Source organism: Gigantopelta aegis, chromosome 9 (assembly GCF_016097555.1).
Source record: "Gigantopelta aegis isolate Gae_Host chromosome 9, Gae_host_genome, whole genome shotgun sequence".
Classification (NCBI taxonomy): domain Eukaryota; kingdom Metazoa; phylum Mollusca; class Gastropoda; order Neomphalida; family Peltospiridae; genus Gigantopelta; species Gigantopelta aegis.
In genome coordinates, this window is record NC_054707.1 from 55,744,104 (window position 1) to 55,772,085 (window position 27,982).

Genomic DNA, 27,982 nt, shown 5'->3' on the forward strand with positions numbered 1-27,982 from the left:
CAGGGATCGATCGCACATCGAGCGAATGCTGTACCATTGGGCTACACCTCTCCCCGTGTTAGAAGGAAGGAAATCTTTTATTAAAATTGTGCCATGTCACAGTGTTTTAGCTGATTACCATATCTCATTTGGATTAAATCATATCTCTTACAAGGAGCTACATCCGCAAAATAGAATGCTACTGTGCCAATGTCAGTTTTCTCAGCTGATTATATCACTTTTATCAAATGACACTACCATGATAAAGGCTATCTCTAGACCTTGCTAAATATCTATCAGTGGAATGTATTAGAATTATTTTATCCTATAACTTACCCATGATATCCATGTCATAAACCAATGTGATCTTTTAGTGTATTAACCCAGTTAATAATGGTATGCAAATTTGCAAGGTCTCAAGGTAATGTGTTGCTGTGGATGGGTCATTTGCTTTCAAGTCAACAAGATCAGTGTATCTGAGTGTAACATTTTCAAAGCTTTAGTTAAAATACATGACGTCAAACTAATTTGTGCTAATCGTGATGATATCATATTACTGATGGCGGCAACTTTAGTACTGTGATTTACTAAAAAATTGAATTAAAATGTTATTTTAGAAGTGTTATAGGATAAATAGAATTTGCTACTCGTATGTTTTAATATGTAAAATATCAACCTCGTCTAGTTAATCAGTATTTGTCTTGGCAGATAATTTCCATATTAAAAAACACTCTTGACGAATCATATATATATATATATATATATATATATATATATATATAAAAGATCCCTTGCTATTAATTGAAAAATGTAGCAGGTTTCCACTCCAAGACTGATATTTTCCATATTAAAAAATACTTGTGACGAATCCTCTATTTATATAATGTATCAGGTACATAATGATTTCTGCTGTATCATGCACATGTATAATGATTCTGCTGTATCATGATTCTAATGTGTAATCCTGCATGAACAGTATACACATGTACAAGTATGTCATATATATATATATATATATATATATATATATATATAATCCACCTAGAAATATTGTTCTGCCACACATTACATGTATGCCCAAGAATAAAAAGCACACCACAACAGCAAATCTAAAAATAACCCTAACCCTGATGTTCAAATTGAATAACATCCATGACTCGGCAATTTTAGATGCTATGCAGTGAAGTTGTATTGTAAATGGAATATTTTACATTCAGAACATATATAACAGTTATATACATTGTATATATATAATTGTATTGTCATAAAAAGATCATCAGCCATTTTGATGTATAAACCCAGTTAATTTGTTTTTCTTTTGCTGTCAGCGGGTCAGTTGTTACAAGTCAACAAGACCTGTACACCTGAGCAAGTGTACATTTCGCAAAGTTTCACTATGTTCCACTTTCATTCAGATAGATTCCAAATTATAATATACACTTGGTTCAAATTGTAATATTTCAATATAAAATACTATAAGTATAACACATGTACATCTGTTACTAAAATTTAAGGAAAACAATAATATTGTATGTTTTCATCAGAAATGCAATATTATTAACTATTAAGTAATTCATAAATAATTAATTGTTCTTTGTTAAAATGAAAGTAATAATACATATTTTCTGACATTACAGACTGGTCACTGCAAACAGTGCAACATGTATTGATGTACAGTCTGGCACCAAAGTAAAAACAAGGACTGCAGGTACGGTGACAAGTGAGCTATGACACTGAACAAGTTGATGTCTTGAATTAACATATGTTGTGTTATTTTGTTTTTGAAATTGGGTTAGGTCCAAAGTATTACAGCAACTTCCAACTTCTGACTACTGCTAATAACTTGGCGACTTGAGCTAACTTTCAGCGTAAGACTGAATAGGTATGTAATAAATTATACATTTATCACACGGTTTGAAAATGTCTTTATCACTATAGAAAGATGAAATAAGTTACTAATAAATAAAGAGTAATAAGCTGAATAACAACTTATTCAGGTTTCAATGCACCAAGAACTATGGAATTAAAAGAGAAGCAACTCTGCATGGTACTTTGTTTTACACTTGTATCATGAAATTTATTCAGTTAACTGGTTAAATGGTTCCAGCATACATTCTGCTTGATGAACTGGATTAAACGGTGCATTATTAACATTAAATATGATAAGAGTAATTTGAAAATGGCCAAATTCACATCCATGATAAACAGGGCATTAGTATCAAGAAAAAATTGAATTTTGTGAAACATGAAAATTATGGCACCTCTGGAATTATTCTGACCAGCATTGTCACTGCCAAAATGCTGCTGACCACCACTTACAATGCTATGTCAGTGTAATAAAAGTTTGTTTTATTTAACCACTTGAACACATTGATTTTTTTTTAATTATCAGCTATTGGATGTCAAACATTTGGTAATTCTGACATATAGTCTAACAGAGGAAACCCACTTTATTTTATCATTAGTAGCAAGGGATCTTTTATATGCACTTTCCCACAAACAGATTAGCACATTCCACATCCTTTGATATACCAGTCATGGTGCACTGGCTGGGACGGGGAAAAAACTTCATCAGAGATTGTGTCCACTGAGGTGATTTGATCATACAACAGCAAGCACCTCAAAAGAGCATTTTACCAACTGAGCTGGATCCTGCCTTTATCAGTATAATGAAGTCACAGCCCCCGAAATTCAGAGCATCTGCAATGGCAGTTTAGTAGGGCCTTCATGAATCCAAAATATTGGACTCGAGTACTCGAGGATTAAACTCGACCCGAACCCGAGTACCTGACACTTACACTAGATGATAATGAAGGAAGGAATTTTTTTATTTAACGACGTACTCAACACATTTTATTTACGGTTATATGGCATCAGCCATATGGTTAAGGACCACACAGATATTGAGAGAGGTAACCCACTGTCGCCACTTCATGGGCTACTCTTTTCGATTAGCAGCAAGGGAACTTTTATATGCACCATCCAACAGACAGGATAGTACATACCATGGCCTTTGTTACACCAGTTGTGGAGCACTGGCTGGAACGAGAAATAGCCCAATGGTTCCACCGACGGGGATCGATCCTAGACTGACCGCGCATCAAGCGAACGCTTTACCACTGGGCTACGTCCCGCCCCTAGATGATAATGAGACTAAGGAATAAAATAAAATAGCATTATGCATTTTAATTCCAGCGCTGGACATGAATGTCTAATGATGCCATTGTATTGCATTCCACACATTCAACTTTTGTTTTTCCTTTTGCATGGTGGCCCTAAAAATAATAATGGATGTTGGCAAATTAAGGTAAGCGAACCATGAACCACGAGCAAGATTTTAATGTGGAATAAATATATGCAATACAAATATTAATAGTGGCTCATATGTTATAGCTCTAATGAAGATCGCCCAAATAATAATATTAGGGCAACTAACGCCATTATTTTTTAATATTTAAGTTGCCCAAACAGGACATTGGTCGCATTTGTCAACCTGGCCACAGGTCATTTCGAGCCCTGATAGCCTTATAATGTAACTGGCGGCAAGCATATTATGGCAGTGACGTAAAAAAATTAATTAAATGAGTGCTCTTCCTTGCACAGATACTCAAGTCTTGCCAGACTCAGCCCATGCCCAAGTACATGTAAATACCCGATAATGATCAAACTGCTGTTGTTGATCAATTTTGCAAATTTTTGCAGACACTGCTTTTTGCAATCACGAAGACTAACAAGGTGACAAGTGAGCTGTAAAAAAATGCTAATTTAAGTATTACTAATACAACATACTATATAAAATGCAGATGGTGTTTGTGTTTGTTTGTATGTTACATGTGTGTGTCACAGTGTGTTGTATGTGTGTGTGTGTGTATATGTGTGTGTGTGTGTGTGTGTTGTGTATGTTGTGTGCATGTTGTGTGTTGTGTATGTTGTGTGCTGTGTGTTGTGTGCGTGCATGTGTGCAACAGCCCTATACAGGTATATAAGTAACATGTACAGTTTTACGAATAATAGTTTTAATTATAGTAATATACATTTATAGTATACATACATGCTGGTTAATATTCGTATCACTACCGACTGATTGTCATCACTGATAACAATCTGTATGAGCTTCTGCATGGTTTAAGCTAGTTCCAAAAAACGGCGTTAGGATTCAGATAAAATTACCTGTACAACTGTGCATGTACACAAGCATCAGTTTGCACCAACCAATTAATCAATGAACAAAACCAAAACTCCTATGCTTGACAAAATAATTAAATACATTGAATTAGATATGATTAGATACTGCACTATTATCAAAATACTTATAAATTTGTGCATTAGATAAACTTATCATAGAACGCCTATAAATAGTTTGTTTTGTTTAACAACACCACTAGAGCACATTGTATCATCAGCTATTGGATGTCAAACATTTAATAACTCAGACAGTCGTGGAGAGGAAACCTGCTACATTTTTCTATTAGTAGCAAGGGATCTTATATATATATATATACACACACACACACACACACACACTTTCCAACAGACAGGAAACCACATACCACAGCCTTTGACCAGTTGAAACAGTAAAAAAAACCCCACCCAATCAGTTGAATGGATCCACCAAGCACTCAATCGACTGAGATAAATCCCACTCCTATAAATTGGTATGATTGAGTAATAAGCTGAATAACAACTTATTCAGGTTTCAATTCTCCAAAAATTAAAAGGGACATGACTCTGCATGGTACTTTTGTTTTACACTTGTATCATGAAATTTATTCAGTTAACTGGTAAAATGGTTCCAGCATGAATTACCAAATGATGAACTGGATTAAACGGTGCACCATTAACATTAAATACAAAAGAGTAATTTGAAAATGGCCAAATTCACATCCATGATAAACATGGTAAATCTCAATTAGCATCAAGGAGAAATTGAATATTTTGAAACATGAAAATTATGGCACCTCTGGAATTATTCTGACCAGCATTGCCACTGCCAAAATGCTGCTGACCACCACTTACAATACTATGTCAGTGTAATAATGTTTAAAGTTTATTTTGTTTAATGACACCATCAGAGCACATTGATTTTTAAAACTATCACATGTTATTAGATATCAAACATTTGGTAATTCTGACAGTCTAACTGAGGAAACCTACTACATTTTTCCATTAGTAGCAAGAGATCTTTTATATATGCACTTTCCCATAGATTCATGTTCCCATAAATTCATGTTGGATTCCCCAACAGTTTTAATGAGCTGCTTAAATTGTTTAAATTCATGTTGGATTCCCAACAGTTTTAATGAGCTGCTTAAATTATTTAAATTCATGTTGGATTCCCAACAGTTATAATGAGCTGCTTAAATTGTTTAAATTTATGCTGGATTCCCAAGCTGGACATTATTATGACTAAAATGTCTACATACACATACACGTACAGTGGGGTAGGAAGGTGCCAAAACGTGTGTGTGGGGGGGGGGGGGGGGGGGGGGGGGGAAATGTGCACACATTTATATTTACACTTTTACACCATTATAAATAAATTTAAAGCAAAATATCTGAAAAGTGCCCCCCCCCCCCCCTTCATTTCGTACGCCAGTGACGTAGATGGAGAACAGGTTACTATGACCCCAGCGTTGGGAAAATTACCTGCATATCATCACAGACAAGCCCAGTGAACTAACCTGTAGTCCAGTTCCTCTGTTTGACAAGTCTGTGTACAGTCAAACTTGTGTGCTGACCAGACTGTCACACATACTAAATAAGATTAAGGGACAGAGATATTTTCTGCATTTTTCTTTAAATACGGTAAAAAAAAAGTTCATAAATTTTTCCACTGTAAGGTGTCAATGTTGTGGCATGTTCTCAAACTTACAAGATTTAAACAACAATTTAGAGCGGACAAAATGAAAACTTTACAAAACAACGAATCCTACCCAAATGGGCATTTCAGTTCTTTTCATAAATGCATGAAAAACTTAAGGTGTACAAAATATACCCTCACTGCTTGTATGGGATCATTGGTATGATTTTATGCTAAAATGATGATACTAGCTAACAATTACTAAAACTCCACAGTTTCTTAATTTTTTTGAGTTTATTAAGGAAATATTAGAATGGGACTTCTTAAAACAGATGCTTTAACTCGGATCAATATGTACTGCAGAGAACATTTTGTTCAGTATCGTGTCACAATTCGACATGTTTGTGTTAAGTGGCCTTTTGAACCAGTTTGACCATCTACATGCATGTGTCATTTAAAAACAGTACTTGCATGTTCTTCAATTTTCTACACTACACATGTATGTGTACAAGTATTCAAATTAAGGGTGTAACAATATACTTGCATATTCAGTGTACCGAACAGCGATCTATATCATAGTTGCATTTATATTCGTCACTAGCTGAACTGAATACATGAATACATATACTCTTCAAAAGAAGAAACGCAAAACCACATTGTCGTAACATTTGGAGAACTGATTTAATTATTGAATGGTGAGTCCGATAATTACCAAATGTTGCAGGATTGTTCACAATTCACTCTAGTCCATTGTGAGTAAGTGATAGGACACACCACCAAGGTCAAGGTCATCTGGAGTCAATACCGGGTGTGGCCTCCGCGTGTGTTGACAACTGCCTGGCACCGCCTGCCCATTGAAGCAACCAGAGTACGGATGACGTCCCGGGGGATGGTGGCCCACTCGGCCTGCAAGGCTGCTGCCAGCTCGGGCAGGGTCTGGGGCTGTGGTTGTCGCTGTCGGTCCAACTCGTCCCATAGATGCTCAATTGGGTTCAAATCCGGTGATATCGATGGCCAAGGAAGGACATTAATGTTGTTGTTCTGTAGGAAAGCCTTTGTGAGACGTGCTGTGTGAGGCCTGGTGTTGTCATGTTGGAACACTGCGCTGGCGTTGGCCATAACTGGAACGATGTGTGGCCGGAGGATCTGGTCAATGTAGCCCTGTGCATTCAGGTTGCCCTGCACGTGGACCAGGTCAGTTCTGCCAGTGTGTGAGATGGCTGCCCACACCATGACACTACCCCCGCCGAATCTGTCCACTTCCTGCACGCAGTTTGCCGCATAACGTTCACCACGACGCCTATACACGCGACATCTTCCATCATGACGTCGGAGCAGAAATCGGGACTCGTCACTGAACCACACCTGTCTCCATCGCAGATGAGGCCATTGTCGATGAATCTGGCACCACTGCAGTCGGAGTCGACGGTGTTGTGGTGTTAAGATGACACCTCGAACTGGACGTCTGGCACGAATTCCTACCTCACGTAGGCGGTTTCCGTACGGTCTGGTCGGATATCCTGCGCAAACCTGGTATTGCTGCGGCTGTGGAGGTGGCAGTAGTCAATCGTTCCCGAAGGTGGCGTACCCGGATGTAGCGGTCCTGCCCGGGGGTAGTGACCCGTGGTCGACCGGATCTAGGGAGGTCACGTGTTGATCCATGTTGCTGGTAACGGTCCCACAGTCTGGAGATGGTGCTTGGGGACACATGGAATGCCCTGGCAACGGCCGTTCTGGATTCGCCTGCGTCTAGTCGGCCGATGGCATTGTTTCTCTGCGGTTCACTGAGACGTGGCATGTCCTGGATTGTCAACTGTCGGCCAGATACAGAGGCCAGGCAAGCGAACACCCTGCACTTTTATACTGTCGGTGTTCATGTTGCACGTGCAGACAACGCACGTGCAGTGGTGACATGGTTTGCACGTGGCTGCGTTTTTGCGAATATTCACATTTTGGAACTTTATTGTACAGTAGCTGCATTTTATCGAATGTAACCGTGGGAATGTGTTTGGGACATGCAATGACCTTATATTCACAAAGCATGAACCGGTAGGAAACATAAAATCGGAGTTATAACCCATTTGTACCCTTTTGCGTTTCTTTATTTGAAGAGTATATTATGTAATGCTAACTGTAATTTTTGTGTTTCTAATTCACACTAACCAAAACGCAATACCGATTCGATTGTTTTGATAATGTCCAGATCGGTTTTGTAGTAGATCAATCCTTTGTTTATTGAACACTACTGGTATCCTACATGTACCTTGATTTTACTTCTATCAAAATAAACCACCCATGATTAATCAGTTTTTACTTTAAAAAAACTAAACAAATACTGTTCTTTATTTCTGAAAAATCTTTTAACTTTTGTATACATGGACGTGAATACATATTCGTGATATATATCACATTCATCAATATGTGTATTCATTAACCCCTAATTCTAATATATATATATATCGAGAGAGAGAGAGGATATCCTCGAGTGTCTTGTGATATGATAATTTGTCAGCACAAGTTGATAAAAGTATGAAATTGAGGCTTGCCGAGGATTTTTATACTTTTATCAACGAGTGCTGATAAATTATATCACAAGACACGAGGGGGTATTCTTTTATCAATGTTTTCATTTGCGACAGTTGTAGACAATGTCAGTAATGTGGGTTGAATGTCACTATATTTGGCAGCGGCAGACTTGTTAACTAGCAGAACGGTTTGATAGGTTTAGTGCTGAAACAAACACAATGACGTAACAAAATATTGTCTTGTGATTAAAATTTGACCAATCAAGATTATAAGAAGTGATATCGCAAATTATTGTGCCAGCGACATCTCCTACAAAAGCCTTTTATGGATGATAAATATATATATATTACATGGTTTGTGTCAATATTTAGATGGAAATATCCCAATAGCAGACACCAAATTAAAAAGCCAAAATTTAAAATGTGATAAAGTGTTGTTAAACATTCCTCTCCTTTCTTTTGTGGGCATTTGTCAAGTCTATTGTTGGGCATCGTTTTCAAAAAATATCTTTATATAATAATAATAATAATAATAAAAAAAGGAATTAGTTACATTCAGAGTGAGAATTGTTTTGTCCAAGATTGGGAATAAAAAATGACATTGTCTTTTATGAAAGGTGGGGAATGATGTGTCAATTATCAGAGTATAGAAATACATGTAAACAGGTGATAAAATCCTGTATCAAATATTTGTCAGTTTAACACCTAAAGGCCTCAGGGAAGATTAACATTTGCTAACTGTGTTACCTTAATAAATAAATAAAGCATGCATTATTATTATTTTAAATTCTGTTTGGATCATTCGTATCATTCTCAGATAAAAGCTAGAATCTAGATAAGTGGGTGTCAACAAACTTTCAAAAAAGGTATGACTCAGCCAAACAGACATGACAAAACAGTAAATGGACTACAGGTAATAGCAACACAAGAATCAGCCTGTTCTTTAGTACTGTACTGGCTGAGTCATCAGGTACTGTAATGTAACTCTCAATGTTCACAATACACGATATTCACAATGCAAATACACCGTGAGCTATATTGTGTATCTCACACTCTTTTTGTTAATGGAGAAATGTTAACAGTTGAGTGTGGTACACATTTCTAATACCATATTCCAAAGAAATATACAATGCATGTAAATAAGTTTAAAAAGTTGAAAAGTAAATATTCACCCAAATACCTACGGATAGTAAATCTTATGGCAGACATGAATTTTACTTGTAGAAAGAAAGAAAGAAAGAAATGTTTTATTTAACGACGCACTCAACACATTTTATTTACGGTTATATGGCGTCAGACATATGGTTACGGATCACACAGATTTTGAGAGGAAACCCGCTGTCGCCACTATATGGGTTACTCTTCCAATTAGCAGTAAGGGATCTTTTATTTGCGCTTCCCACAGGCAGGATAGCACAAACCATGGCCTTTGTTGAACCAGTTATGGATCACTGGTCGGTACAAGTGGTTTACACCTACCCAATTGAGCCTTGCGGAGCACTCACTCAGGGTTTGGAGTCGGTATCTGGATTAAAAATCCCATGCCTCGACTGGGATCCGAACCCAGTACCTACCAGCCTGTAGACCGATGGCCTACGACGCCGCCACTGAGGCCAGTTTTACTTGTAGAATGCAGGCAATTGCATTTCAGGACATCTAGTTTTGTCGGGGGGGCAGGGGTGAGGATGGGTTTACAAATTATAGTTCCACTTTTTGTCTACAGCATTTTAAAGCATTATTAAATCCACAATAATCTACCTCAAAAATGAAATAAGAATATGTTTATCTCCTACATGTAATTTACCTATCAAGTTAGTCCTATCAAATGTCATTGTACGTTACTGTTTGCTGTCAAAGTCAGACTTGATACCTCAATTCATGACAACAGTCTGGGGCCTAATTCACAAAGGTCTCTTAGGCTCTGCTAGACAACAAAGCATCCTCTTTGCAAGTCTTTTAGCATTGCACTGTGAGATCGCAAAGTTGTGAGAGTTTAGTGAATTAGGCCCCTGATCTGCATTATTATATTTTTTAATGATCCAGTTCAAACTGTCCCTCACTCAGTATTCCCAAAGTACATGTTATGATGAAGACGTCATCAACTGGCATAGTATTTCGCAGGCTTACCAACTGACAAACATTGCCCATCACTATAACAATAATTTAAGTACAAAATGTATTTCGTGGACTAAAAGTTGTACATGTTGGTAAACAAGTTACAACACAATAATATTAATAATAAGATACAAATTTGATTCCATCACATATTATATATATGACATGATAAACATATCCACCCTCTCCATTCCTATGGTGCTGTTGAAGATGTTATATATAATAATTGTTTGTTGTGAATTTATCAATGTAAAAGTCACAAGTTGTATAAAACTGTGTAGTGTAGTGAATCAATGTTATCAGTGTAAAAGTCACAAGTTGTATAAAACTGTGTAGTGTAGTGAAGCAATGTTATCAGTGTAAAAGTCACAAGTTGTATAAAACTGTGTAGTGTAGTGAAGCAATTTTAAAATATTCTCAAATTTGTGACTGTTATACATCAATATAAATTCATAAAAAACAACAAAAAATTCTCGTATTTTACAAACAACATTTCTATTTAGTTTATGGTGGGTACTCAGGTCTGGGTCGGGTTTGACCCTCAAGTATTCGAGTCCAATATTTTGGACTCATGGAGACCCTACTAGAAATGTCTTATATTCTTCAGTGATACCAAGGTTGTAAAAAGAGATGTTTCTGTGCCTTCAATGCATGCAGAATATACTCAACAATTGTTTTGTATATATTGAAGTTTAAGATTTGTTTCAGTTTCTTCTCCTTCTGCGTTGTTTCTTTATGCTCTTTGAATTCAAATCGTGAGTTTTACCGCCTCCACGAACTCCACAGTCAGCAGCAGGTCGTCTCTTTTGCCACAAAGTTTTTCTCCCATTGTTCTGGGTTGTGGTCTGATGTTTTCTCTGATACTGTCATATGTTGGACATCTTTGCAGTATATGCTCTGGAGTTTGGGGTTCAGTGTTACAGTGGCACTGAGGTATTGTTACCACTTTGAGATGTGCACCAAGTCTGCAGTGCCCTGTCCTCAGTCTGAATATCATTGTTTGTTCTCGTCGGTTTAGGTGCATGATGAGGTCACTTGGATAAGTACTTCCTGTCCTTGTTTTCCAGGCTGTGTTGAACTTCCCTTTTATGAGAGTCTTCATCTTTGGAAGTGACACTCTGTAACGATGTTGTTGACATTCAGATGCTTGTTTGGCTAGTTTATCTGCCGACTCATTTCCTGCAATTCCAGTGTGCTGGAATCCATTGAAGTGCAGCATTGTTGGTTCTGGATATGATGCTGAGCTGGTGTTTGAAATTTCTGGTGGCATTATCTTGGGACTCGCTTTGGACTGATTGAAGCACTGATTTACAGTCAATGAGGAAGACGATGTTAGTGTTTGATACGGCTTGTTTTATGAGAATAGTTTCAGTTTAAAACATCTTGCATTCCAGGATTTGTGTTCAGATTATATGCAACAAGAATTTTTTGTTATTGGCTTTAGCTACCTTTAATCATGACAACAGGATAGTTAAAAGAAAATTGCTGGTGATATTCACACCAGGGCCTGTGCTTATTAAACTTTTAGCATCCAAACTCAATCTCAGGGCTCGACCTTAGCGGTAGCCCGGGATGTTTTGGCTACCGATTTCTCACTTGGACTACCAGTTGTCCAACCCTGGTAGTCCGCCGGGCTACCAAACGTTTTGGCATGTCCAGTCACTCCACAATCACATTTCAGTAGTTCACAGGTAAGAGAGAAGTTTCAGGTCAGGTAGATACAAATTTCTGAAATAAATCTCAAGTTTAACGTACGACCATCGCACAACATCGTCAAAAGGTCATGCGACGTCTTTAATTAACATTTCCAGGTGAGAACATGAAAATGTTGTACGATTAGCCACGACGTCGTACGATACACTACAATCCTGGGAATCGCAGCCAGGTTTTTTAACATGACCAAAAACCTTGAAGACGCCATGCGAGGACCCCCAATGGCTGCAACGTTACACAACGTTGCACAATTACGCACGATTCACCGCCGATGGTCTGCGATCACCCGAAATTCACCTATCGCAGGTGGACATATGATGTCTTAAGGCCGGTGTGACCGTAGTTTAACAAATCTTTGAAAAACTGGAATTTCTCAAAGTATCTAGAATCTCAAAATGTTGCCATGAACAAAAACATGGCAAATGACGAGTTTGTTGTTGTTTGCAACACATGTGCAAAATTGGAAATGAATGCAACCACAGTCAACAGCGGGTATGGAGGGCCTCTCCCAGAAAGAAAATGGGTTAAGTTTAGGGTTAGGGTTGAGAAAATTGTACCATAATTAATTTTGTTAGTAGATTATTTTTTTTTTAAATTGGGGTACGGCGCCATACCCGTTTTACCCTCTGGCAGAAACCCTGGATGTGTTACAAAACGATGTCATCATTGGATAGGGAGGGTGTATGGTCAAGATTACGTACTTAAAAAACACACACACAAAAAACCAACTACATCTCATTTTTATTCATAAAATAAAAAACAGCCAGTGTGGCCATTTTGTTTCAGTACAGTACTATTTCTCATTCAAGCTGGTGCACCATGAGTGGTATAGCAAAGTCTGTGGTATGTGCTACTAATGAGAAAATGTAGCGGGTTTTTATTTGTATTTATTACCAAAGAGATTAAAGATACAGGCCCATAGCACATCTATTTATAGCCTATATGGGCCTGCGGAATAGGAACAATATGGGGGGTGGGGGTGGGTGGGTGGGTAGTGTATTGACAGCCTCTAGTGGGGTGGCACATGTAGCTAGATTTTTTATCTTTATATTGAGCAGAACAAAAACGTCAGCTATGGGATGTCAAACATTTGGTAACCTGCTACATTTTCTCATTACTAGCTATACTACTTGGGGTGCACCGACTTGAATGAAAAATGGTCCAATGGGCCCACCGACAGGGATCGATCCTAGACCGACCACACATCAGATGAGTGTTTTACCACTGGGCTACTGCTCACCCTAGACAACAGGGCCATTTAAATATTATATAACACCCGAGGGGGTCACCCGGGTGGGTGTATGTCCAAACGTTTTGTAGCATTACAGTGGGTGGATGTACTGAACAGCGTTACATAAAACAGTTCTTTTTTTAATACTAAAATAGTTTACTCAGTTTTATTTTTATGTTGTTTGTTTTTTTCATAAACGCTCTGTCCCAGCGACAATGTTTAACGTATTAACATAACCCTAATGTTCACGCTCAATAGTAAGATAACATTAACATTTTGTCCATAACTGGCTTCCATAAAAAAACAATCATAATACAAAACAATCATAACAGTGACACCCCAGGTAACAGAGCGTTCCTTCTCTTTGTCCCAATCTAATTAAAATTAGCTCCACTATTACATGTGGATCTAACACCAGCCAGTTGGAGCTCATGTCCACCAATCAAAACCTTACTTGCAGAATCCTGCCAGTGATTTAAAACTAACAACACTGCGTGGTCCCCAATGTCCAGGTAACATTTCGTCTGTAAATAATAATTTAAATATTGACCAATCACACTTCGCCTTTTATAACGTTATTTGGGAGCATACAAATTCTAAAAATATTGGGCGAGTCTATTTTAGTGGCCGCAGTACAGCGAACCATACCAATACGTACGGGGTGGGTTATTAGTCTTCAATTTTACATTAAAATTTATTTATTTATTTATAAAAAAAAAAAATCAGTCTTCAGTTTTACATTACAAATTATTTATTTTATAAAATAAAACATCTTTTAAGGCATTCGTAATTCACACGAAACATGTCGTATACCCTCAGGATAATTCGGAATGTTTTCAAATTATTTTTAAATCACTGGCAGGATTCTCCAAGTAAGGTTTTGATTGGTGGACATGAGCTCCAACTGGCTGGTGTTAGATCCACATGTAATAGTGGAGCTAATTTTAATTAGATTGCTCTTTGTCCGAAACTGCATCAAAACTGGTGTTTTTTTCTACTGGAAATGAATAACTTGGGTGGCCCGTGTGAATTTTTATTTCACTGTATGCACAAAACAGGAACAACAAAACATTTTTTTAAATTGTTAGGTTAAGCAAGTGTTTTTATTCAGAATGACCCTAAGCCACTCAGTAATAGGGCATGCTATGCTAATTAAAAATAATTTTACATGCTATTCTTACCTTTTTTTCCAAACACGCTGTCAAAGACTGTGTGGTTGTCACATTCATTAGACAACTACTGAAATCTCTGTATTCTGAAGGCAAAAAATCATCCAGTTCAATTAAACCTATGGTTCCGTTTGAACCAAAATCTTCCACAATTCTCTGTACAAACACTGTTGTGACATTTTCAGGTTCAAATTTAACACTTTGATTTTTCGTCCTTTCAACAGACATTAATAAGATTAAAGTAAATAAAGCGAAGTTCACTTTCATTTTCTGTTCCGAGATGAAGTTCCAGTAACACATGATTGTTCACGCTTCACGGTTCTAAATTAAACTTAAAGAAAGCAGATACAGTGGGAAACAGGATGACAAATGTTATTTGATATTTAATTGTCGGTATTTAATTAACAATTCGAGTAATTGTTCTTTTCCTGGCTGTCGGAAAATATGGCGGATTCTTCTTCTAATAATCTGAATTAACAGACGACGAAACAAATATGAAAACACGTTTACAGCTGACACCAACGTACTCCACCACAGCACATGTCAGGCGTCATCGTCAACACCAGCACCGGTGCCGTTCTAAACTGTTCCATGTAGCAAAAGTATCTTTACATCACAACCGGTTTATATAATTACGGTATTGAGGTCCGAGGTGCGATTGGTCGTTCTGGAGTGAGTCAGCTTTTGCTATGTCGGTACTTAATTAACTAGCTGTAACATCAAAGGTCATGGTTTGTTTTTAATTTATTTCAATTTCAATTTCGAGTCGGTGTGCACATATTCTTGTTTTTGTTATGGGTTGTCGGAAGTTTGCATTTTTTATGTTGTCAAAATGTTGCACATTTGTACGGGCGGTAAATAAGTTTATAGTAAAGTAGTTTTTTTATGTAGACATTTTGGTTTAAAACAATATTTATTTGCAAATCAAATTTGGGATTGGCCAATAGGCAAGTGCCTATATTAAGGCCTCTCCATACATTTAACAAATATACATAAATACATCAAGATGGCTAGAACAATATTACAATAAAGATAACACGAATAGTTGGGGGAATAGAAGAGAGGAGTGTGTAGAAGAATGGTTAAATGGTTAATTGATCTCGAAACGCTTACTATTAATAAGAAAATTCTGAACAGATTTAAATATAGAGATATTATCTTGGACACTTAAATTTGAATCTCCAAATAGTAAAGTATGACACTTGAGATTATAATAGTTCAGTAAATGGGCATTGCGAGCTGCAAATGTAGACATTTTGTGTTTATAGTAGGCCTACTGTTGATGAGTGCTGTATTGCTCAGATATGATTTTTAAAATGTATGTCGTTTGTGGCCATCGGCTTTAGCAGAGAAGTATGAATCCCATTTTTATCACACATCATGTTGAAATAGTTGTGCCAGCTTGTTCTGTTGGCGTCTAACCCTTTGCTACATTGTACAGCATCGATAAGAAGTTTTCTTGAGTCACATAGATGTTCCAAATGTGCCCAGTACTTAATCATAGTTTTATGAATTTCCACGATAAACGGGTACCTACCAAGTTCGTTTTTGCAACCAATATTCATCGATTTTTTTCCCCACCTGGAGTGGGACTTTACAAAATTTATTATGAAGTTTTTCGAAGGGTTCGTTTTACCCAGAAAACGACTATTGATTTTGAAGAAAGCTTTTGAAGTTTTGTTGAATAAGTTTGTTTTAGTACTAGTAAACTGTACTCGGGAGTTTATGGTGCATCCAAGATACGTATATTCTTTTGTTTGATTTAGTTCGTTAGCCCCACAGTAGAATTTGCTATCAAATTTTGCTTTAGTGTTTTTTGTTATGGTCATAACGTTTGATTTCTCAATGTTTATAGTAACATACCATGTTGAGCAAAACTCATTCAGTGTTTAAACAATTTCGAAGGCGAAAAAAAGGGATGGGCTGAGATTATCCCCTTGTCTAACTCCTTTGTGAGAATTAGTGAATGTGGATATTAACTCGTTATTGCATTTTAGTGCAGTTTCAGAGTGAGTGAGTGAAGACTTTTCCATGCTCCTATACCACTAAGGCTTCGAGCATGTCCACCCCGGGTTCGGTCTCTGGAGGCCAGGGGCCCAATCCGGGACAGAAATTACTTAGGACAATTTTGAAATTAAGCCAATGGGGAATACGGATATTATATAATTAGTTTTTATTTGCGCAATTCCAAAAATAATAATTAATATAAAATATATAATCCATTTAATTTAAAACTTTGTCGCTAATTTAGAACGAGCATTTTAAAAATACAAATAGTACAGAAACTCTTTATTTTAGCCCTATTATTGTTTAGTAGGAGGTTGATTAAGGGAGGTTAAGCAGCCGCCACAGGGATTTTGCTTAGTAATGCAGTTTCACATGAAATGGTACGTGATAGTATTTATTGACAACAGTTTTCAATATAAACAGATTTTCCGATGTCCTTTTTTTTTTTCCTTTCTGAAGCCTGATTGATTGTCTTTGATTATGTGGTTGTTTTCACTATATGACATAAAGCGGTTATTAAGGATGGATGAGAACAGTTTCCCAAGACAACTGGTAATTGTAATATCTTTATTTAGTGTTTGAACAAGAACTAGGCCTGTCCTACTAGCCGCCTTCTCTCTCTCTCTCTCTCTCTCTCTCTCTCTCTCTCTCTCTCTCTCTCTCTCTCTCTCTCTCTCTCTCTCTCTCTCTCTCTCTCTCTCTCTCTCTCTCTCTCTCTCTCTCTCTCTCTCTCTCTCTCTCTCTCTCTCTCTCTCTCTCTCTCTCTCTCTCTCTCTCATTTGTCGAAATATCATTGCATAAATTTATATGATACATGACAACAACAAAATTTCTGAAGTGCCATTAAGCGAAGTTCTAGATCACATTCCTTTTCTTTCCACGTTTTTGAGTGTTCACCTATTATCTTTTTACTAGTAAGGAAATACTGTAACTTTGAGATAGTGCCTTCAATTCCAGAATTTTAAATTGACAAAAACATGTATGCACACTGCAAATTATGTGTAAAAGTCTTAAGCGCTACTAACTACCCTAATTTTCCACTAGCTATTACTAATATGATTAAATTATATATAGCATTGAGCACTGACAGAATATCGGCCTCGGTGGTGGAGCCATCGGGTTTAAGGCTGGTAGGTATTAGGTTCGCATCCTGGTACTGGCTCCCACCTAGCGTAAGTAGGTACTAAACCGATTTCTCTTTCACTAAAACACTAACAACGAACCACTAACGTTCTGAACATTAATTGGATATAAGCACGAAAATAAGTATAAACAAACAAACTGAGACTCACAAACACTGTGCCAGTCATAAATGTACCAACTGGCAAAGTACGTTAACAGTGTACGGGGTGGGAGGCTGATTTTAGCCCAAATGAAACAAAAATACTCGAATCAGGATAACGTTCATTTATGTTAGCACTGCCAAACAACTATATAGGGTTTTAAAAAATCACTAAGCATTTTTACATCGATTATAACAAATACTGAGTAGAATGATGGAAATACATGGTGAAAAGGTATCAACCCAGCTAATTTTACACGACTATCTCTATCGTTTTTGACCGAATTCGATTATTTACTTCCTGTCCCCCTCCCCCCACTCCGTCTCGTAGATTATGGCTAAGAAGAAAATCCAAACTAACTTCTGTCAGTAGGTAAACTAAAATTACATATACGGTACGTGATACATGTATCATTATGACGTAAAGAACATAAAACAAAATCACCGGTGAATGGTTTCATCACTGATTTTACGACATATTATCAAATGCGAATGCACATTCTAATTTTAAAATATTTCTTATATTCATTGTTAAAATTTTATATGCGTTTTACATTAAATTTACTCATATAATTTTGATCACAAAAAAGGTATTTGCCAAAAAGTGTTCGCCTTAGTTTTGCATTCGATTATCTAAACCAAATTAATGTGTTCTTCTTGGCATAATAGAGTTTTAAATTATCGAAACTAATCAACAAGATAAACAATATGGCGTCGAAAGTAAACGATGGCAAAGTTGCTTCAAAACAAGAAGGTTAAAAACTGCACAGCGGAATAATTTAGTTTATTCTTTTTAATTAATTTAATAATAATTGCACGGTGTTTTTTTTTTAATTCTATGAATAATGTCATACAATGTTGTCTTAATAACAAACAAAATACAAAACAAACAAATAAAACACCAACATAACCAAGTTCATCAAGATTAACCTCGCGTGCAAGCACAACGGCAAGGTTTATCCTGCCTAGCCATTAAGCCATTAGCATTTCTGAACGGTTCCGAGGAATTTTGCTCGGAACTAATTGCTGTCAAAATAACAACTACCATCACGTTTTCACACACTAATAGTGTATTGTGATCTATTTCGAGCTCATGGAGACCAAGAAATACTTACTTTGAAACGATCTTCACTTTGAATTAAAGGAAAAAAGTCCAACTTTGGGTTTTTTTTCACCGAGCAGATTTTAGCAGCCAATTACGCTGGCAGACAATATCAGCAGACATGCATGGCGATGATCTAAACACCGGACTCATACACCTTTCGGTTGTTATCTGTATTTCCCACACTTTTAAACACACTGTTATGCTAATTATTAGTATACCTGTCACACATTATAAAAGGGCCTGCAGATGGATGAAATTAATATTTATAAAAAGTTTTAAAGAGTATCTTCATATAAAAAACCCACACAAAAACAAAATAACAACCAAGACTCATTTTCATAGTCTTCTATTGTTACTAATATCTGTATAATTTATACAACATAACAGTTTTATTGAGCACTTTTTTAACATCTGAAGTATCACTTTAAAATCATTCTGTACTACGTTAAGATGGGGGTATTCAACTAGTTTCGTAAAGACCACAACCCGATTGACCGATATGTATGTATTTATTTTTATAAATATTAATTTCATCCATCTGCAGGCCCTTTTATAATGTGCGACAGGTATACTAATAATTAGCATAACAGTGTGTTTAAAAGTGTGTGAAATACAGATTACAACCGAAAGGTGTATGAGTCCGGTGTTTAGATCGTCGCCATGCGTGTCTGCTGAAATTGTCTGCCAGTGTAATTGGCTGCTAGAGTCCGCTCGGTGGAAAAAAAACCCAGGTGGATTTTTTTCCTTTAATTCAAAGTGAAGATCGTTTCAAAGTAAATATTTCTTGGTCTCCGTGAGCTTGAAATAGATCACAATATATGATTAGTGTGTGAAAATGTGATGGTAGTCGATATTTTGACCGCAATTCGTTTCGAGCAAAATTCCTCGGAACCATTCAGAAATGCTAATGGCTTAATGGCTAGGCAACATAAACCTCGCCGCTGTGCTTGCATGCAAGGTTAATCTTGATGAACTACAACATAACCTTAACACACAATGACAGATGATGTCAAACAATGGTATAGGAGAAGGCAATGGCCATGATTTATAAAAAAAATATTCTGATGCACCATGTTAATGGCACTGGAGGCCAACTCACACTTTCAGATTTTTTTCATTTAACACCTAAAGCAGCATTCTCATTATGCGATTTGTCGCACTGACTTGTCGCATGCAATTTGTCGTACTGACTCGAATCAAGTATGTAGGAAGACATTACGTCATAAGATTCCATGACGTCAAACAAAGCTCGTCAGTTTGAAAATATTTTGCAGGAAATATAAGTGCAAAAACATTTTCTCTGAAATAAAGAAAACATGAATGTAGACAATTTACTAATGGTATTGTGTAACAAAACAATTACTGACCACATCTGAACAATAATAGGTTTTATGAACCCATAAAATTCGACATTTTGATGTTTATAAACAAAGAAACAAAATCAGAGGTGACAAAACTGAACAGTTGAACTTTAATGTCATTTGATTGGCTGAGAGCTTACAATTTGTAATGAGAAATAGAACATGTTCTAATCGGTACAATTCCGACAAAACTTGTCATATAAGACTAAAGTTGTTCTGATTTGGGTGTTCTCATAGTACAATTCCGTCGCATGCGACAAGTCGGTACAATTAATCACATAATGAGAACACCCTTTAATACCAATCATTCTCATCCTGATATAAAATTTAAAATTTTACAGGTGTTTTGGATTAGTATTTACCACACTTGTCCGCTTGATACTTATACATGTATTTTATTTATTTTCATTCTCAGTTTTCTATGAACACTGCATGTAGCTGATGCATCAGATATTTTAATTTAATACTTATTTATTTTGTTTCCATTTTCAATTTTTTAGCACTAAATTCTAAGTTAGTTGAGGCTTCAGAAAGAGGAGATGTTAATCAGGTCCGAGAGTTGTTAGAACACACAAAAGTCAATCCAGATGTCACAATCAAAAGAGAAGGCATTGCCAAGAATTCATTGCACCTGGCTTGTTCTTATGGCCAGATTGCTGTTGCTTCACAACTACTGATGGTACTAATTTTGTCTTGAAAAAGTATATTCCAGACAAATGTTTTTAGAAAGCATTTGTCACCAAGGAAGGAGACTAAATGTGTTAAAACTTGTCCTAATTAATTTACATGTATGGTGTCCTCGACTCATTTAAATGAAAATAATTATATATATATTTATATTATTGTTCTGTTTAAGAAGAGAAGTTGAGTTATAATATTGATAATCTATACACTGTCAGATAACTTCATTTTTTTTGGCATGTTGTTTTTATAAGTTTGCTAGGAAAAATGTTCATGTAAGTGAATGCATACATGATTTTATCAACATATACACAAGTACATTGATTTTGTTTAGCATGTTTAATAGAAATTACTTTGTATTTGATTGGTGCATGACCAAACATTGTTCTTAAATTTTATTTGTTGAAGATACATTGGATTTTTTTTGTTTTTTGTTTTTGTGAATAGATAAACATATAGTATTACTAGCATGCAATTTTTTAAATATAATTTTTTTTTTTAACTGGCATGAGAATATGCAAATTATTAATTAATCGGTGTGTGTGTGTGTGTGTGGGGGGGGGGGGGGGGGGTTGGCATGCATACCTATAAAAATAAATGAATACTAAATGATTAATATTAAATGAACCAGAGAACTGAGAGAGACTAATTTTGTTTTGCGTTATAAGGAAGGAGTTGACCCTGACCAGGTGAGTTCGATGGGACGGACTCCACTGCATGATGCCTGTGTCGGCGGCCATATTGAATGTGTGGAGTTACTTGTGGAACATGTTAAAAACATTAACAGAGGCGACAAAGATGGGCTGACTGCTGCTCATTTGGCAGCCTATAATGGAGAAACAGAATGTCTTAGCATTCTCTCCATAAAAGGTAAAATACACTGGCAAGTAATTATAGGTGTAATTGTTATGAAGCTATTGTACACTACTCAACAAATTGTACAAAAGATTTTAGCAAGTTTTGTTCTGCATGCTATATTCAAATAAAAAATAAATATTTTAAAATTTTGTTTTTAATTAATACAAATTTGAGAAACCTTTATAGTGATTAATAATATGCTCGCCATTATTATTCATTAAACAAACCGGCATCGGTGGTGTTGTGGTTAGGCCATCGGTCAACAGGCTGGTAGGTACTGGGTTCAGATCCCAATCGAGGCATGGGATTTTTAATCCAGATACCGACTCCAAACCCTGAGTGAGTGCTCCGCAAGGCTCAATGGGTAGGTGTAAACCACTTGCACCAACCAGTGATCCATAACTGGTTCAACAAAGGCCATGGTTTGTGCTATCCTGCCTGTGGGAAGCGCAAATAAAAGATCCCTTGCTGCTAATTGGAAAGAGTAGCCCATGAAGTGGCGACAGCGGGTTTCCTCTCAAAATCTGTGTGGTCCTTAACCATATGTCTTACGCCATATAACCGTAAATAAAATGTGTTGAGTGTGTCGTTAAATAAAACATTTTTCTTTCATTAAACAAACATTATTGCATGTTTTCAGCTATTGCTATTGTTATTATTATTATAAAGGCAGTACATTAAAAATAGTTTTCAAATACCTGAAGCTTGTTTCTAAAAAACAGAAGTTATTTTCACTTAAAAGGTGCTAGATTAGTGGCAGAAGACAAGAAGGGGAGACAACCAGCACATATGTCTGCTATGCGGAACCATGTAAAAATTCTAAAGCTTTTGTTTGACCTTGGTGTTGACCTTGACTGCCGATGTGAAGCTGGAAGAACACCTCTTCACTATGCAAGCCAGTATGGAGGTACAGCTTACGGAATTTCAATTTTTGTCTTCTGTAAAAATATTTTGGCAGAAATTTGCATGGTGTTGAAGAACATTCTTTAAACTCCAGTTTTTTATTTTATTTGTATGGCCAAAATTCACAATTTGCTATAGAAATACACAATGTCCCATATTAAATATGATTATCTACCTTAAGTTTATATTTTGAAGGAAGTTTTTATTTGTTGTAACTAGTTCAACCCACCTGTTTAGTAGACAAAAAACAACAATCAAACAAACTTGTAAACAAATGATGGCTTAAATTAAAAAACAACAACATTTAAGTACTTTCATGAGTTGGTTAGATTTTAACAAACATACCTTAGCTTAGAATAACTGGAAAGGGCAGGGTGGGGCAAGGAGTGGCAGTAAGAAATAAATAATAGGGTCTTCTCCAGTTAGACAAAATGAGACTTTTTAATAGGTTCCCACTAGACACAATCTAGACTAATCTAGTATGATTGTATCCATTAGGACTGGCATCACTCATCTGCCTGGTGGAGCGCGACTGTGACACAATGATGGGAGACAATGGCGGGTGTCTGGCAGCTCACCTGGCAGCCAAGTGTAACAAGATTGACTGTCTGAGGTTTCTCGTCAAGCAGGGAACCGGTCTGGATGCTGTGCAGGGAGAAGGCAAAGCCTTAGCTCATGTGGTAGATGAATATACTTTTTAGAAAAAGAAAAAACAAAAACAACAAACAAACAGCTTTGGAAAATTAGAAGTAAAAATGGCGAATTAATCTCATGAAAACTGAAAGCAAAATGCCACAAGTAACATTAAAAATACACAGATAGCATCATTATCTTGGCTTAATGTTAATTCAGGGCACAACATTTTGTTTGAATCGTCATTTTGAATCGCCAGTTACTGTTATGCACCTTAAAATTCCTTCAAGCCATCAATACAAATTAAAACATGCTAACTTAAGGATCACCAGAATTTTATTTGTGTATTGAAAAATGCATGTACTCTATCCTGTTCTCAGCTGATTTTTGGATGGTTGATGCACAGCGCATTAATAGTCAAAGTGTAACTTATCAGTTACGTAAATATAATTCGCTTAACCAAGATAAAATTTATGAGAACTGTCTTCCTTGGTCTATATCAGTCTACACTATCCATCAATCAATCCAGCTTGGCTGTCTCTAACAAAAACGGTAGCTTCTGCTGGTATTAAGACATATATGGCTCCTCGCCTGTCAAGGAATGGAATATTAAGGAGGTCTGTATTCAGTTATATCTACAGTTTCAAGGAAAACATGGAAACATATTTGAAAACAACGTTATTTAAAAAGCACTTTTTTGATATTTAAAAATATATTACTGCTTGGCTCATACAAAGAAAGGTTTAACTACTAATTTTATCTTTTTAGGCTGCATATCACGGATCTGGCCAAGTTCTGCACTGGTTGCTGGAAAAGGGAGCAAACCCAAACTTTCAAGACTGTTAGTTAATATTCCTCCATCTTCATACATAATGCATTCATTGTGATATAATATTTTAAAGATATTTTGAAAATTTATTTTCAGTTTTAGTCCACATATTCAGTGTATGCAGTCAGCTTTTGTTTTTAACTAGCCCATATGGCAATATTTTATTGCTTTACGAACTGTCCATTTGATCATGTAACCAGCACTGGTTGTAGCTTTGGCAGAGATTACTTGACAAAGTAACCTGTTAAGGCTGGTTATTCCATGTTACATTTGTACCCTACTTGATAAAATAACCTGTTAAGGCTGGTTATTCCATGTTACATTTGTACCTTTTTCATTTCAACTTATTTTTGTGCTTATATCCAATTAAAGTTCAAGCACGCTGTCCTAGGCACACACCTCAGCTATCTGGGCTGTCTGTCCAGGACAGTGGGTTAGTTATTAGTTGGTTAGTGGTTAGTTAGAGAGAAGAGGGTGTAGTGGCCTTACACCTACCCATTGAGCCCTTAAGAACTCGCTCTGGGTTGGAGCCGGTACCGGGCTGCGAACCCTATACCTATCAGCCTGTAGTTTGATAGCTTAACCACTGCGCCACTGAGGCCAGTTACATTTGTACCCTACTATTTTATTTGTTCTAGTATGTATACACTAAATTGTTTTCTAAAAGAGCAATGTCTTTATGTCTTGTTTTCGTGTTTTGTTTAGGTATTTTTTTAGCGTCTTACAGTATCAGTCTAAAAAATTAATTGTACAATATGACAACTGCCTTTCTAAAATGTATCTACTCTAACATATTTTTACTGTTCTGCCTAATAATTAATATTCCCCAAACATTTTATTGCTGTCCAGTTTACAATATAAAATACGAAATATTACTGTTGTTATTTTGTGTCCAGTTTACAATATAAAATACAAAATATTACTGTTGTTATTTTGTGTCCAGTATACAAGATAAAACACGAACAGTGGTAAATCCTACTGTCATTATTTTGTGCAGATTATGGCAATACCCCGGGTCACTATGCTGCTGAGAGTGGGAAAGCGGAATGCTTGAACTGTTTCCTGCAGCACGATGGTCGGATGAACATCGAGAACCTAGAGGGCAGCACTGTGTTTGATACAGCACGGAAACACGGTCATCCACTTCTCGTGGAAAAAGCAGGTTAGTAAAACAACAAAGAGATTCATTTAAAACACAACCAAACCATTCCAACTCCCCAAATCACATAACTTCCCTACCAACTACAGCACCCACTACCAAACCATCCCAACTAACTTGCCTGCTAACTACCACACCTACCTACCAACTGAACAATCTCATTTCACTTCAAACTTCACTACTGAATACAGCGCCTCCCTATCAAATCATCCTATCTCACCAATCTCTACCAACTAATTTCACTTATGAATTTTTATTTTAATATTGATAATTAATTTTTGACTTAGCCTACTTATTTTTGTTTGACACCCAATTTGAGACATATTTTTCATGCAATTATTGTAAAAATTTGTGTGTTCATTTGTTTGTTCTGTTGCTGATTGATTGATTGATTGATTGATTGATTGATTGATTCATTCATTCATTCATTCATTCATTCATTCATTCATTCATATCAGTCACTTATTTACCGTGTTTGACTTCTGAATGTTGTGACATTTCTGACTATCTTGTATCTCAGTGCTCTACAACTGGTGTAACAAAGGCTGTGGTTTGTACTATCCTGTCTGTGGGATGGTACATATAAAAGATCCCTTGCTACTAATCGAAAAGAGTAGTCCATGAAGTGGCGACAGCGGATTTCCACTCTCAGTATCTGTGTGGTCCTTAACCATATGTCTGACGCCATATAACTGTAACTAAAACGTGTTGAGTGCGTCGTTAAATAAAACATTTCCTTCTTCTTCCTTCAGTGCGTAATGAAGTGACGTGCCATTTGTGTTATTATCACCATGAGAAAGAACAGTGGGAAAGAAAACATCAGTCAGCTCCAGTCCAGAAAGCCATGTCTAAAGCCAAACTGACAACATATGTGTCTCCACTGCCACACGTCAGGTGAGTTTCTCAATGTGTCAAGTCAATGTCATCCAGTTGTACCATTTAGAGCTAGCTTGTATTGACTAATGGATTCAGCACAAATTATGTTTATCTATCTTTTAAATATCATCTTTTTTTGGTAGCAAAACTGTTACACAAAACTTGATTAGTGGTTTAGGACATATCTGAAAAACATGAGATGGGAAGTCAAACAAGATCACTATATTCATGCCCCAGATATTCAGTCATACATGGTTATAGGTGTCTTATTGGGACAATGCAGATGGGTTGGATATGGATTTCATTCACTTCTATGTGATGTAAATAGAAAGTGAATATAAATATTATGCACTACCAATCTTCATTTTCCATCCAACTCTACCACCGAGGTATACATATATAACATGAATTTATTACCAATCTTCTGAACTATTTCTGGTATTTGTTTTTAAGGCAAACACCATCTCAGCTACAGATGAATTTGAAGAGGCGAGAAGCACTACACAAAAGCCAAGCCAAGAAATTACCTACTCGAGATCTAGCAGCCAAATATTACGGAAATTTTCTTGATCCTAACGAAACATTTAAGTTTCACTTATAAAATGTTTACTACATGTTTCTCTGTATACTGTCAAACTTTGTTGTGTTCATGTTGAAGGAAGTGAACCAAACAGCTAGATATAGCAGTGGGTCGAGATAAATGCAATAAGTCTTCGTGAGAAGTATGCCACGAGACAGATTCTTGACGTCAACACTTCCAGGACTAACAAAAAACCCAGGTCAAAATATTAAAGGACGTTTGACTTTATTTTTAAACAGGTACCTCATTCCCAGTAATGTTTTTAACTTCCATACATTTAAATTATTGTACATGTATATATACCTGCTTAACAACTGCCTCTGTTAAATAAATACCTTTAGAAGTCATCATATTATTGTCGTCGTTGAACTTCTCGCATATTATACATACCTATATTAAGCTACCACCATTGAAATAGAGACAACATTTTGATGCTTAATGCAGCTTTCACTGTGTAATGCATATATTATGTACATTTAGAATAATACGTTTTGAAAATGCATTGTATTGTGATTAATTCAACAAATATACTTTAATATGAATGTTTACCGGTACACATTTCTTACATCTTTTTAAATCGGTAATCAATTTTGTCAAATCCTATGGGTTTCTGGTCATCCTAATGTTGGTAGCACCTCAAAATCAATTTAAATGCGGAACACAAAAGGTGCATACCTCAGAAACATGGATGATCAGGTTTAAGGCAAATATTTCCATATTTAATAAATTTCAATGTCAATCTGTAAACATTCCATTCGTTTTGTAATATTTTTATTTGGTGGGTTGTGAGCACCAAAACAATTGATCCTACATGAACATTTGTGTGAGAGTCCTAAACTGTTTGTGTGTGGGTTTTTGTATAGAGATCTATAAACCAGTACTGAGTGACAGGTTTACTGATATTGCTGAGACATTTGGTGAGGAAACACAAGACACATTATTATCCATATGGTTCAATATAACCGAGTTAATATATATCATACGAAGCACACGTGTAATAACAGGTGTGATGACATAATTTTGGGCAGCGACGTCATAACAGGATGTTGCTTCTCCAGTCCTAGCTCAGACTGTGCATTTGAAATATGACGTCATTTCGTCGTCTCCTTCTAGTTGTGGCTGAAACATTTTAAGTTGGGTTTTGTTATTTATAAAGAAAACAACAATAACTATGGA

At 36.3% G+C, this 27,982-nt stretch overlaps 2 protein-coding genes across 4 annotated transcripts in view; one reads left to right on the top strand and one right to left on the bottom strand.

Annotated features, from left to right (window-relative positions):
- The window catches only part of LOC121381231 (metal cation symporter ZIP14-like), a 34,155-nt gene extending 19,070 nt beyond the window's left edge, over window positions 1–15,085 (bottom strand). For both annotated transcript variants that reach the window (XM_041510450.1, XM_041510449.1), the window contains exon 1: window positions 14,545–15,085. In XM_041510450.1, coding sequence (XP_041366384.1) covers window positions 14,545–14,832 — 288 coding nt within the window. In that variant the 5' untranslated portion in view covers window positions 14,833–15,085. The remainder of the gene's footprint in view (window positions 1–14,544) is intronic.
- LOC121381232 (serine/threonine-protein phosphatase 6 regulatory ankyrin repeat subunit C-like) lies at window positions 1,767–27,864 on the top strand. Of its 2 annotated transcripts, none has more exons than XM_041510452.1 (9): window positions 1,767–1,861; window positions 20,788–20,966; window positions 21,637–21,838; window positions 22,569–22,733; window positions 23,228–23,409; window positions 24,131–24,203; window positions 25,189–25,353; window positions 26,103–26,244; window positions 26,680–27,864. In XM_041510452.1, the coding sequence occupies exons 2-9, from the start codon at window positions 20,964–20,966 to the stop codon at window positions 26,825–26,827; spliced, it is 1,080 nt and encodes a 359-aa protein (XP_041366386.1). In that variant the 5' UTR covers window positions 1,767–1,861; window positions 20,788–20,963; the 3' UTR covers window positions 26,828–27,864. The 2 variants fall into 2 exon arrangements, with proteins under 2 accessions (XP_041366386.1, XP_041366385.1); XM_041510451.1 differs by lacking the exon at window positions 1,767–1,861 and adding an exon at window positions 18,468–18,575.
- The last annotated feature ends 118 nt before the right edge of the window (window positions 27,865–27,982 follow it).